Raw genomic sequence first — 14,054 nt, 5'->3', positions numbered from 1 at the left:
TACAACCTATACTTTCTTCTGCTCAGGAGCCAAATAGCAGTGCTCCAAAGTTAATTCTGAAATTGAGGAATTCATGTCTCATTCACAGATTGATGCATTGAGCAAAAAAAGAGGCAGGAATGCCAAAGTGTTAGTGTTGTGCAGAGGAACAGATACTCACTTTCTTTGAGGGTTCCTGAAGCAGCTGAATTCAGGAGCACAGACAGAATCACAAGACGTAACATCATGATGAGGCTGGGGTGATTCACAGAATAATTCCTATCCTCGGGCGTTATTCTTTAATTCACAGAGCTGACAAATCACATTGCAGCTTTGAAGCACTGGGCCCATTGCCAGACTGGGCTATATTCTGAGAACTCACCTATTACTGCCTGGTGTAAAATTCCCAGAGGTTAATAAATAAGTAAGGTCACAGCTTTCCACCTTCCCCTCTCTTGCCACCCCCCCTTTATAGCCCAATCCTTCCATTTTTTTCAGCACTTGCTGCCTCATCATCTTTCTTTTGATGCTTTTCTCCCAAGCACTCAGTTTACCTTTGGGAGAACAGTGGCATGCAAGAAACAGTGATGGGGCCATTAACTGCAAATATCATTAAAAGGTCTTTTAACTGCAAATATCATTAAAAGCACAGTGCTTCATTGATTGTGAAGCATTTTGAAACATGCTGAGGTCAGGAAAGACAATGTATGAATTCAAATATTTCTTTCAAATATTCAGCACTGTCTTGAAATGGTATTGTGTGGCATGTGCTATTTGCTACTTATTAGCACATGCTTGGATATTGTCCATGTCTTGCTTCAGTGCTGTTGTCCCACTTTGCCAGTACATTATAGCTGAACTTATTTCCTCTGGACTCTCATATTTTTACTGTGGTAAGAGACCAATTTGGACCTCTGGAGGTGCTTAATCCAAGATCAGTGGAATCAGCATCAGGTGCTGTTTTAATGCAATTTACATGGAGCAGTCTTTGAGGGGTTTATCAAAAGTATAGGTGTGTAATGTAGAAAAGATGCATTAGTAACTTATTGTTGTGAGGAGTGGTAGAGGACTCAGCATCTGTAATCGATGGAGTTTAGAGGATGAGGTGGAGATCTCATTGAGAGTTACAGAACACTGAAAGGCCTGGATGGAGTGGATGTGGAGAAGATGTTTCCACAAGTAAGAGAGAGAGGAGCCGAGGGCACAGTCTCAGAGTATGGCTCTTCAGCTATAGGGTGATTAATCTATGAAACTCATTGCTGCAGAAGGCTATGGAGGCCAAGTCATTGAGTGTATTTAAGACAGATAGATAGGTCATTGATTAATAAGGGGATCAAGGGTAATGGGCAGAAAGCAGGAGAATGGGGTTGAGAAACATATCACCCATGATTAAATGGAAGATTAGGCTTGGTGAGTCAATTAGCCTAATTTTACGCCTGTATTCTATGGTCTAATGTGTAATATATTAGTGGTTTATGTGGGTTCCATACATCCACATTATTGATAGTGTGGAGAATACTGACTGACGAAACAACAGTTTCTATCGTCTCGGGATTGAGGCAGAGTGTTCGCAGGTTCTCAGACATAGTGCTGAAGAAGATGGAAGAGTATGTTCAGAGACAATAAGAGAAGGAAGAGAAGGAGGCCTCCTCAAGTTCCTGCCCCCTCCTCCTTCAACATCTAGTGCTGCTCAGGCTATTCTCTCCAGTCCAAAGGAATCCCTAGCAAGATGCTCATGACCCAGCAATCTGTTTCACTTGGTGACTCTGCCTAGATGTCCAATGAACACTTATTTTTCCAGGTGAAATCATCAGACAATTTCTGGAATAAATGTTGCTCAAGTGTTGGTGAATTTGTGACCAAGCATTCCTGAAAGTCTTGTGTTGTGTATCCACTATCACCGTCACAATACAAACAGCATGACCTGCCTGCCTTTAGGTAAAGCACTTGAAATTGACAACAATATAATATATACTCTCAATCAGCTGATTAATGTTAGGAGAGTGTTTTGGAGGAGCTGTTAGCCACTAAACTACACTTCAAGCCTCCAAGCGTTTTAACTGACAATCCTTTACAAAATGATGCCTTTCATTAAGCAAAATTGAATATGCAGATTCAGACCCTAACTTTACCACTCAGAGAAATTTAGCTTCTATATTATTGAGTGACAATCAATCACCTTGTATTTTAATCAATGCAACAGGATTACCTGCTCTCCACTCTTGATTATAAAACATTTGTTCACACTACACTGGCTTGGGTATTTAAGGGTTTATGTTATTATCCTATATTAAGGCTTGTGTATTTAAGGGTTTATGTTATTATTCCATATGGCACGGTGGTTCAGTGGTAAGCACTGTTGCCTCACAGCACCAGGAGCCTGGGTTTGACTCCACCCCTCGGCGACTGTCTGTGTGGAGTTTGCACGTTCTCCCCGTGTCTGCGTGGGCTTCCTCCACATGCTCCGGTTTCCTCCCACAGTCCAAAGATGTGCAGGCTAGGTGGATTGGCCACGCTAAATTACCCGCAGTGTTCAAGGATATGTAGATTAGGTGGGTTATAGGGGAATGGGTCTGGGTGGGATGCTTTGTGGGTCGGCGTGGACTTGTTGGGCTGAAGGGCCTGTTTCCACGCTGTAGGGATTCGATGATCTATGATATTAGTATCTCTGCAAACATTAGAATCTAATGGTGTGAGTGGCCAGCTAATGCTGTGATCCATAACTTCACTTGAATGTGAGTATGGCAGCTCAAAAAAGAACCATCAAAAATTATTGTTTCAGAAGGTTCCCCCTTGACTAACAATAATCTGACAGCTTTTTATACATAATAAAAGATTGAATTTACTGAAAACAGGGTCTTCAGTATAAGGCATTAAGTAACTTGGTGTAAGAAAATGTAAAACAAAGTTTGCACTCCTGGTCATCAAATACTTGAAAACAGAAGCAGGGAGATGCAGAGTTTTTTCATAGAAAGAAAAAGAAATTGCCATATACAAAAATGATGCAATGATTTACAACCTGTAAGTATTTTTGTGGTTATTTCAATTTGAAAAATCACTTTTGGTGATTAACATATGCAGATGCAAAAGAAATTCAGTACTCAAACAGTATACAGCCTTTCTTTCAGTAACATGAGTCATCTTACATACTGAAACAAACAAAGATATGGATAACCCATTAACCCAGTAAATAAATTTGTTTTGTTCATAAATGAACACCTTATCTCTCTTCCTGATAGTTCCACAGGTGCTCCTGTTAAGGCAAAATGGAAAGTGATTTGATAACAGGACTGAATGTCTATAATCTATGGAAAATTTTCATCAATCTTGACTATGTTTAAACAATTTCATATTTTAGTGAAAATAAAATGGTCCGGGAAAATAAAAATATTGAACAGGTGGTTGGGAAAATATAAGTAACTACCTAGAAAGTTAATGTGCAGCTCCCCATGCATACACCAAGCCCTAATAGTGAGTACACTATGTCTCAAGCTCTTTATGCACATTCATCAATTGGGTTCATAGGACATGAGCATCTCTAAGCAGGCCAGCATTTGTTGTCAATCCCTAATTACCCTGGAGAAGGTGATGGTGAGCCAGCTTTTTGAACTGTTACTGTACATGGGGTGTAGGTACACACAAAATGGGTTATTCCTGGATTTTGGCCCAGCGACTGTAAATGATAATAATATTATTCTAAGTCAGGCTGGTGTGTGGTTTAGAAGAGAACATGCAAGAGACAGAATTCTCATCTATTTTCCATCCTTGTCATTCTACGTAGTAGGGGATTGGAGGGTGCTGCTAGGAGAGCCTTGGTGAGTTACTGCAATGCAACCTGTTTACATTGCTACCATTTTGTATCAATGTTGAAGGATTTGACATTGATAGGAGTGGATGGGGTGCCAATTAAGAGGGCTATTTTGTGCTGGATAGTGTCAAGCTTCTCAATATTATTGGATCTGCACTGCTCCAGGCAAGTGGAGAGTATTTCATTACATTCCAAACATGCCTTGGGGACACCAGAGATGAGTTATTTCCTGCAAAATTTCTAATCAAAGGCCTTGTAGACATAGTATTTATTTGACTGGTAAGCTTCAGTTTCTGGTCACCTCCAGAATGTTGATAATAGAGAATTCAATGATGGTGATGCTCGATGATGGAGTGTCAGGTGGAGGTGGCTAGAAGCTTCACAACATTTTCTCTATGACAGGTATTAAGCTAACTGACCTGTCACTTCATGTTTTTTGTCCCCCTTTCTGAGTAAATTGTTGCACCCATTATTTTCTAATCTAAAGGAACCTTTCCCAAATGTAGGGAATTTTTGAAATTTAAACCCAATGCATCAGCTTTGTTTCAGACCCTGTAATGAAATGCAGCAGCAATTTCCTCAGTACCACTTCCCTGTAATTTTCTTCACTTTCTTCTTTCTATTTCTTGATTTACAAAGTTATTTCTGGGATGCTACTTATATCTTGTATAAAGAAGACTATAGGAAAGTACTTGATTAATTCATTTGCCATCTCCTTGTTTTCCTTTATTAATTTTCCATGCTCATATTATATGGAACAATCATTTGTTTTGTTAACTCTTCTAAAAATATCAGTAGAAACTCTTATTATCTGTTTCTTTATTTCTCACTCTTTTTCTTTCTTTCTCCTTGATCAAACTTCCTGTAATGTTTGTAAGAGATAAGCAAAAATCAGATACTAGAATTTTGGATTCAAGTAAGGTAGAATTTATTGGGATGAAGCAGAGGCTGGCTCGAATAAACTGGGAAGCCCTGCTAATAGATAAAACAATTGAGGAACAATGGAGAGTGTATATACTATTTAGAAGTAGTTTGTACCCATGAGAAGAAAAATGTACCCCCCTCAACAAAAAAACAGCCACGGACAGCTAAGGAGGCAAGGGACAGCATAAAATTAAATGAAAGGGCTTATAAAAATACAAAGATCATTACAGATCCCACAGAATGGGATAAAATAAAGACTAACAAAGGACTACTAGGCAGCTTATAAAGCAGCTAAAAAGGATGGTGAAAGGAAACTTCCAAGGACATAAAATACAATAAGAAAAGAATTTATAGTTATATGAAGGGAAAGAGGCTGGTTAAGAGTACCACTGGCTCTGAACGCTGAGACTTGCTGATTGATTATTTTGCATCAGTATTCACCCCCATCCCAGGCCCCAAGAAAACCTTCCACATCAAATAGATGTTCACCTGCACATCTGCTAATGTGGTATACTGTATCTGCTGTTCCTGATGTGGCCTCCTCTACATCGGGGAAACCAAGTGGAGGCTTGGAGGCCGCTTTGTGGAACACCTACGCTCGGTTCGTGACAAACGACTGCACCTCCCAGTCGCGGACCGCTTCAACTCCCCCTCCTACTCCTTGGACAACATGTCCATCCTAGGCCTCCTCCAGTGCCACAATGATGCTACCCGAAGGCTGCAGGAACAGCACCTCATATTTCCCTTGGGAACCCTGCAGCCCAATGGTCTCAATGTGGACTTCACAAGCTTCAAAATCACTGCAACCCCGACCGCATCCCAAAACCAGCCCAGCTTATCCCCGCCTCCTTGATCTGTCCATCTTTTCTCCCACCTATCCACTCCTCCCACCTCACTGACCAACCCCCACCCCACTACCTACCTAATAGCCTCATCCCCACTTCCTTGACCTGTCCGTTTTCCCTCAACTGACCAACCCCCATCCCAATTCCCTACCTACACTCCATCCCCGCCTCCTTGACCTGTCCGTTTCCTCTCCACCTATCTACTCCTTTATCCACCTTCCATCATCTCCTCCCCACGCCCGCTCTCTATTTATTTGAGTCCCCTTCCCCTCCCCCATTTCTGAAGAGGGGTCCAGACCCGAAACAGCAGCTTTCCTGCTCCTCTGATGCTGCCCAGCCTGCTGTGTTCATCCAGCTCTACACCTTGTTATCTCAGAAAAGGAGGATAGCTTGCTTGAAGTCTCAGAGAAATTAACATAGGATCAGGGACAGGGTATGAATAAAATTAGCTCAGTAAATCATCAATAATGATTCTATACCTGATGGTTTCCATTCACAGGTGTTAAAGAAGGTGGGAGAGTATATTGCCGATGCCCCAACCATAAACTTAGAAATCCCTGGATTCAGTAATTGTACCTCCTGGATTGGAAATTTGTTCATGTCTCTCTACTCTTTAAGTAGAGTGACAGACAGAAACCAGGGAATTGCAGATTAGTTAGCCTAACATTTGTGGTGGAAAAAATTTTTGGAGCCTACAATCAAGGACAGAGTAACTGATCACCTTGAAAAAAATCAGTTAATCAGGAAGAGTCAGTATAGATTCATGAAGGGTAGGTCATGCTTTACAAACCCCATAGAATTGTCTGAAGTTTGAAAAAGGGGGTAGACAGAAGTAAGTTGATGGATGTTGTTTTTATGGACTTACAGAAGGCTTTTGATAACGTCCCATACAAGAGATTGTTAGCTATGGTGGAAGCCCATGGAATCAAGAGCATTTTTTGAAAAAAAATCATTCACACAAGTGTGGGCATCACTGGGCCTCATTTACTGCCTGTCCCTAATTGTTAAGTGCCAACCACATTGCTATGGGTCTGAAGTCACATGTACGTCGGACCAGATAAGGTCAACAGCTTCCCTATAGGGCATTAATGAATTAATGAACCAGATGGGTCTTTTCAGCAACTGACAATGATTCTGTGGTCATCATTAGACTCATAATTCCAGATATTTATTGAATTCAAATCCACCATCTGCCATGGTGGGATTCAAACCCAGGTTCCCAGAGCATTACTAGAGACTTTGGATTAATAATCTAGTGGTAATACCATGAGGCCATCACCTCTCCTGTGTTACTGATATGGACAGAAATTTACCTGAGCGGCAGGAAACAGCATAATGGGTAAATTCTCACATTGGCAGGGCGCGACTATTGGTATTCTGCAGAGATCAGTGTTCGTGCTTCAATTATTCACAATATTTATTAATGAATTGGATAATGGCATAAAAATTCAAATATCCAAATTTGCACACAAGTGGCAGCATTGTAGACAGTGTTGATGACCACCTGTAATTACAACAGGATATTGATAGATTGAGTGAAAGGGCAAAGCTGTGGCCGATAGATTTTAAGCAAGTGTGAGGTTACCCATTCAAGCTAAAAAAAATAGATTAGTATATTTTTTTGAAGGCACTAAGTCAAATACAATGGATGTCCAACAAAATTAGGAGGTTCAGGTGCTTAGCTCTTTAAAGTGCCATGAACAGGTACAGAAAAAGTCAAGAAAGCTAATGGAATACTAGTCTTCATATCTAAAAGGCTGGGGTATAGAAATTCAGACATTATGCTACAGTTATACATGGCTCTAACTAGACTCCACGTGGAGTACTATAAGCAGTTCTGATAACCACAGCTCAAGAAGGATGTTTTGGCTCTGGAAGGGAGCTCTACGTAGGTTTACAAGGATGATTTCTGGAGTTCAGGGTTTAATTTATGAGTAGATATTAGACAAATTAGCCTTTATTGTCTTGAATTTAGATGATTCAGGACTGATCTAATTGAGGTCTTCAGGATATTAATAGGGAGAGGCAGGGTGGATAAAGATGAATTATTTCTAGAGAACTGGGGGGATAGTCTAAAAATTAGGGTCAGACAATTCAAGACAGATGTTAGAAAGCACTTCTACATGCAAAGTGTAGTGGATATTTGGAACTCTGTTCCTCAAATGGTGATCCATGCGCATTCAGTTGTTAACTTTGAGAGACAAATTTTTATTGAACAAGAGTATTAAGGGACATGGGCTCAAATCATGCGTATGGAGTTAGGTTACATATCAGCCATGATCTTATTGAATGACAGATCAGGCTAAAGGAGCCGAAAGGCCTACTCCTATTCCTATGTTCTTCCTATGTACAGGACACTAAAAGGTTCTTTGGCTGATTGAGTCTGTGCTGATCGCAAACAACTACGAACTGTTCTACCTCATTTTCCAGCACTTGGCGAATAGCCTTGTATGCCTTGCCATTGCAAGTATACATCTGAATGCTTCTTAAACCTTGCGAGGGTTTCTGCCTCTACAAGGGCCAGGTGAAAAGTGTCCCTGGCTATTGAGTGAGGCAAGGGAGGAAATAGTAATAATTTTCATTTCCTCCCTGGCCATAGGAACGGTGCCAGAAGATTGGAGGGCAGTCAGTGTGGTACTGTTATTAAAGAAGAGAGCAACAGATAAAAACAAGTAAATTACAGGCCAGTCAGACTAATCTTGGTGGTTAAACTATTGGAACCAATTCTGAGAGTCAAAATTAATCTGTATTTGGAAAGGCAGGGATTAATCAAGAGTAGTCGGACCACATTGATTGAATTCTTTGAAGATGTAACCAGGTTTGTAGATGTGATCTACTTGGATGTCAGCAAGGCTTTTGATAAAATGGGAGACTGATAGCAATGTTACGTTCTAATAGGATGCAAGGAAAGTTGGCAAATTGGATACAGAACTGGCTGAGTAGCAGGAAGCAGAAGGTAATGGTTGAGGGGTGTTTTGTGACTGTAAGTCTGTGTCCAGTGAGGTTCTGCAGGGATCAGTGTTGGGATCTTGGCTGTTTGTGATTAATGTATATGATTTAGAACTGAATGTAGGAGGGTTGATCAGTAAGTTTGCAGATAATATGAAAGTTGGTGGGGTGGTAAATAGGGAGGAGGATAATCTTAGATTGCAAGAGGATATAAATGAGGTGGTCAGATGAGCTGAACAGTGGCAAATGGAATTCGATCCAGACAAGGTATGATGCAAGGGAATACCTGATGAATAGTAGGACCCTGGGAATTGTGGATGATTGCCACTGACCCTTTTAAGGTAGCGAGACAGGTGATAAAGTGGTTGAGAAGGCACATGGAATGCTAGCTTTTAATAGCTGGGGCATTGAGTTTAAGAGCAGGGACGTGATACTAGAACTGTATAAAACATTGTTTATAAAGGAGGCATATAAGATACTTCATTACCAAAGCAAGATGTTTAAGAGCAGGAAGGTTATGCTGGAATAACATATGTGGGAGGCGATGGCCTAGTGTTATTATCACTGGACTGTTAATCCAGAGATCCAGATAATGTTCTGGGGACATGGGTTTGAATCCTGCCATGGCAGATGGTGGAATCTGTATTCAATAAATATCTGGAATTAAGTATCTAAAGGTAACCATGAATCCATTGTCGATTGTTGGAAAAATCCCTCTGGTTCACTAATGTCCTTTAGAGAAGGAAACTGCCATCCTTACCTGGTCTGGCCTACATGTGACTCCAGATCCACAGCAATGTGGTTGACTCTTAACTGCCCTCTGGACAATTATGGGTGGGCAATAAATGCTGCCTGGCCAGCAATGGCCACTTCCCGTGAATGAATAAAGATAAGAAATAGAAACATTGGTTAGGCCACATCTACAGTACTTTGTGCATTTCTGGAATCCACACTCCAAGAGGGATATGATTGCACTGGAGAAGATGCAGAGGAAATTTACCAGAAGATTGCCTGGGTTGGAGAGTTTCAGTTATGAAGAGAGATTGGATAATTTGAGGTTGTTTTCTTTAGAGCAGAATATACTAAAGGGGATCATGATTGAGATGTATAAAATAATGACTGGTATAGACTGGATAGACGGGAAGAATTTCTTCTTCTTGGTGAAGGGATCAATGACAAGGGGACACAGATTTAAGGTAAAAGGCTCTGCAGCTGAGTTGAATCTAGTCTGCGCCTGCTCCAGTGCAATCACATCCCTCCTATGATGTGGATTCCAGCACTGCACAAAATACTCTAGATGTAGCCTAACCAATGTCTACATTATTCCAGCATAACCTCCCTGCTCTTAAAACGCCTTGCCTTTGTAATAAAGTATCTCATCTGCCTCCTTAACCACTTTATCAATCGGATCTGCTACCTCAAGGAACTGGTGGAGGTGATGCCTAGTGGTACTCTCACTAGATTATCAATCCAGAGACCCGGGTTATGTTTTGGGGGACAAAAACAGGACCAGACCCGAAACATAAACTCTGATTTTTCTTCACAGATGCTACGAGACCTGTTGAGTTTTTCTAGTAATTTCTGTTATTGTTCCTGATTAACAGCATCCACAGTTCTTCCTTTTTTTGTGTTTTGGGGGATCTTAGTTCGAATCCTGCCATGGTGGATGGTGGAATTTGGATTCAATTTTAAAAATAAATCTGGAATTAAGAGTCTAACAATGACCAAAAACTTGTTGCCAATTGTTGGAAAAAAAACATTTGGTTCACTAATGGCCTTTAGGGAAGGAAACTGCCGCCCTACATGTGACTCCAGACCCACAGCAATGCAATTGATTCTTAACTTTCCTCTGGGCAGTTAGGGATGAGCAACAAATGCTGGTCTAGCTAGCGATGCCTTCATCCTTAATTTAAAGAGAAAGACGTGCACACCAAAGTCCCTCTGATCCTTGGTGTTTCCTAGGTCCTACCTCACATTTATCCGGTTGAATTCCATTTGCCATTGATCAGTCCACTTGGCCAGCTCATCTAGATCCTCCTGCAATCCAAAGTTATCCTCCTCCCTATTTCCTCCTCAATATTTATCACCCCAACAATTTTCCTATTTTAAGAATCAGAGGGTGGCTGAGAGTCATCACAGCGGAATTCTGGGAGACATCGCCACGGTCATCACAACTGTACAGCAGGTCAGACAGAATCTGGTGTCGAGGCAGGTCAATTCTCTAGGTTACAGAAGCTACAGGCAAGACAGAAGGACAAATAAGCAAGGAGGGGGAGTTGTCCTTTTTATAAGGGAGTACATAACAACAGAGCTTTGGAGAGGGTATTCTTAAGGGGTCATCAAATGAAGCCATATGGTTAGAATTTAGAAACAAGAAGGGGATGGTCACTCTGTTGGGACTGTAGTATGGACCCCCTAATAGTCAGCTGGTACTAGAGGAGCAAATGTGCAGAGAGATTGCAGATATCTGTAGGAATAATCAGGTAGTATTGGTTGGAGATTTTAATTTCTCATGTATTGATTGGGCTACCCAGAATGTAAAAGGCCCAGACGAGGTGAAATTTGTCAAATGTGTCCAAGAAATTTTCCTGAATCAATATGTAGAGTGCCCTACTCGGGAGGGTGCAACACTGGAACTTCCTCTTAGGAAATGAGGTTTCCTAAGTGACTGAAGTGTCAGTCGGAGACCACCTTGGTTCCAGTGACCATGACTCTCTTAGTTTTAACATAGTTATGGAAAAAGAAAGGACAGGCCTACAGGTTAAGGTGCTAAACCGGAGCAGGGACAATTTTGGGGCCATGAGGCAGGATCTAGCAGCAGTCGATTTGGTGAGCCTATTTGAAGGAAAAGGAATGACTGGTAAATGGGAGGGTTTTAAATGTGTGATATCACGAGACCAAGGACAGTATGTCCCTCTTAAGATGAAGGGAAAAGCTGGCAGGTTTAGGGATGACACTTACAGTTGACAGGGCACTGAGACTAGATGAGACATACGGAAGGAAATGAGAATGGAAATTGCAGGGATTCTGCTATTATGTCTTCCTGAGACTGAAAGGAGATGCCAGAGGACTGGAGAATTGCAAACATTATGATAGTACTTTAAAAAAAGTAAGCCAGACAATTATAAACCAGTCAGTTTAACATCAGTGATGGGGAAACTTCCAGAAACAATCAGTTGTGACACACCTGTTCCCTCTGTCACTGCTTCAGGAGTCAGATCAGTCTTCCTGCAAGTCAAGCCAAGGAAAGCCATGGGCGCAGACGGTATCCCTGGCCGAGCACTCAGATTCCTGTGTGGACCAACTGGTGGAGGTATTCACCAACAACTTCAACCTCTCCCTCCTACAAGCCAAAGTCTCCACTTGCTTCAAGAAGACCACCATCATCTATGTATGCAAGAAAACACATGCAGTGTGCCTTAATGACTACCGCCCAATAGCACTGACTTAAATAATCACGAAATGCTTTGAGAGGCTGGTCGTGGCCCATATCAACTCCAGTCTCCCAGCCTGCCTTGATCGCCTACAGTTTGCCTCCAACATAACAGGTCCACAGAGGATGCTATATCGCTAGCCCTGCACTCATCCCTAGAACATCTGGACAACAAAGCCACCTGCTTCAGACTCCTGCTCATTGGTGTTGAAGGGAGAGCTGTAGCCAATGTCACCTCCAGACTGATCTCAAAACTGAGTGACCTTGCTCTCGGCTCTGTCCTCTGCAACTCGTTCCTCAGCTTCCTGACCCAAAGGCCGCAATCGGTGAGGATATGTAACTGTACCTCCTCCACAATATCACGCAAAACTGGAGCTCCCAAGGGTGTGTCCTCAGCCCCCTAACTGTACTCCCTGTACACCCACGATTGTGTTGCCAAATTCCAAACAAATGCGATCTACAAGTTTGCTGATGACATTACTGTAGTGGGACGGATATCTAACAATGATGAGTCAAATTATAGAAGGAGCTAGAAGACTTGGTGACATGGTGCAATGAAAATAATCTGTCTCTCAACATCGGCAAAATTAAAGAACTGATCATTGACTTCAGAAAGAAAGGAGGAGAACACGCTCCCATCTGTATCAACGGAACTGAGGTTGAGAGAGTGAAGAGCATCAAGTTCCTCAGAGTGACAATAACTGACTAGCTGTCCTGGACGTCCCACGTAAATGTGACAGTCAAGAAGGCACAACAACACCTCTTCCTCCTCAGGCAGCTCAGTAAATTCGCTGTGTCCATAAGGTCCCTCACCAACTTCTGCAAATGCACCATTGGAAGCATACTGTCCAGGTGCATAACGGCCTGGAATGGCAACTGCTCTGCCCAGGACTGTAAGAAACTACAGAAGGTGGTGTGCACAGACTATCACGGAAGCCAACCTTCCATCCATGGACTCTATTTACATGACTTACTGCCACAGAAAGGCAGCCAACATTGTGAAAGTTCCATCGCATCCTGGTAGTAACCTCCACCAACCTTTTCCGTCAGGCAGAACATATAGAAGCCTGAACACACGCGTAAGCAGGTTCAAGAACAGCTTCTTTCCGGCTGTTATCAGACTATTGAATGGATTCTAGCCTCAAATAATGTAACCTGCAATGTAACCTGTATGCCTCTAAGTCTTTTGATCTGTACATCCTTTGCTTGTTGTGATCTGCCTGTATCGCTTGTAAACAAAACTTTTCACTGCATTTCGGTGCACATGACAACAAATAAATCAATCAATTAGTAGTCTCATTAGTAGTAGAGATTCTTTTGTAGTTCCCAAAGTCTACTTTGAATTCTTTCTAGGAGACGGTGTTGATGGCGGTATCCTTAAGATCAGCAAGTAATTCTTCTTGTCCCAAATTTTCAGGAACAATTGATGGAGATGACGGATAAACTCTAATCCTCCAAGTTTGAAAATCTACTCCAGAACCCGTCTAGATTTGCAGCTTTTCAATTCTTCATGGGTTAAAGGCTGGCTTTGAATTCTGCCACACCTGGTGGTAGCCCAAGATCATCTTCACAATTTAGGAGTTAGAGTCATAGAGATGTACAGCACAGAAACAAACACTTTAGTCCATCTTGTCCATACAGACCAGACATCCCAAATTAATCCAGTCCCATTTGCCAGCATTTGGCTGATAATCCTCTAAATCCATCCTATTCATACACCCATCCAGATGCCTTTTATATGTTGCAATTGTACCAGCCTCCACCAGTTCCTCTGGCAGTTCATTCCATCCACACACTACCCTCTGTGTAAAAGAAAATTCCTCAGGTCCCTTTTAAATCTTTCCACCCTCACCTTAAACCTATGCCCTCTAGTTTTGGACTTCCCTACCCTGAGGAAAAGACCATGCCTATTTACCCTATCCATGCCTGTCATAATTTTTATAAACCTCTATAAAGCCACCCCTCATTCTCCAAAGTTCTAGTGGAAATTGGCCCAGTTTATTCAGCCTCTCTCTGTAACATTCTTGTAAATCTTTTCTGAACCCTTTCAAGTTTCACAACATATTCCCTACAGCAAGGAGACCAAAACTGAACGCAGTATTCCAAAAGTGGCCTA

General features: G+C 41.8%; 1 protein-coding gene across 1 annotated transcript in view; it reads right to left on the bottom strand.

Annotated features, from left to right (window-relative positions):
- endou (endonuclease, polyU-specific) overlaps window positions 1-289 on the bottom strand; it is a 75,240-nt gene extending 74,951 nt beyond the window's left edge. Inside the window, exon 1 of the mRNA XM_048615384.1 lies at window positions 161-289. Coding sequence (XP_048471341.1) covers window positions 161-227 — 67 coding nt within the window. The 5' untranslated portion in view covers window positions 228-289. The remainder of the gene's footprint in view (window positions 1-160) is intronic.
- Window positions 290-14,054: the final 13,765 nt, after the last annotated feature.

This window comes from Rhincodon typus, chromosome 32 (assembly GCF_021869965.1).
Source record: "Rhincodon typus isolate 14 chromosome 32, sRhiTyp1.1, whole genome shotgun sequence".
In the NCBI taxonomy this organism is placed as follows: domain Eukaryota; kingdom Metazoa; phylum Chordata; class Chondrichthyes; order Orectolobiformes; family Rhincodontidae; genus Rhincodon; species Rhincodon typus.
This window is presented reverse-complemented; position numbering and strand designations above follow the sequence as displayed.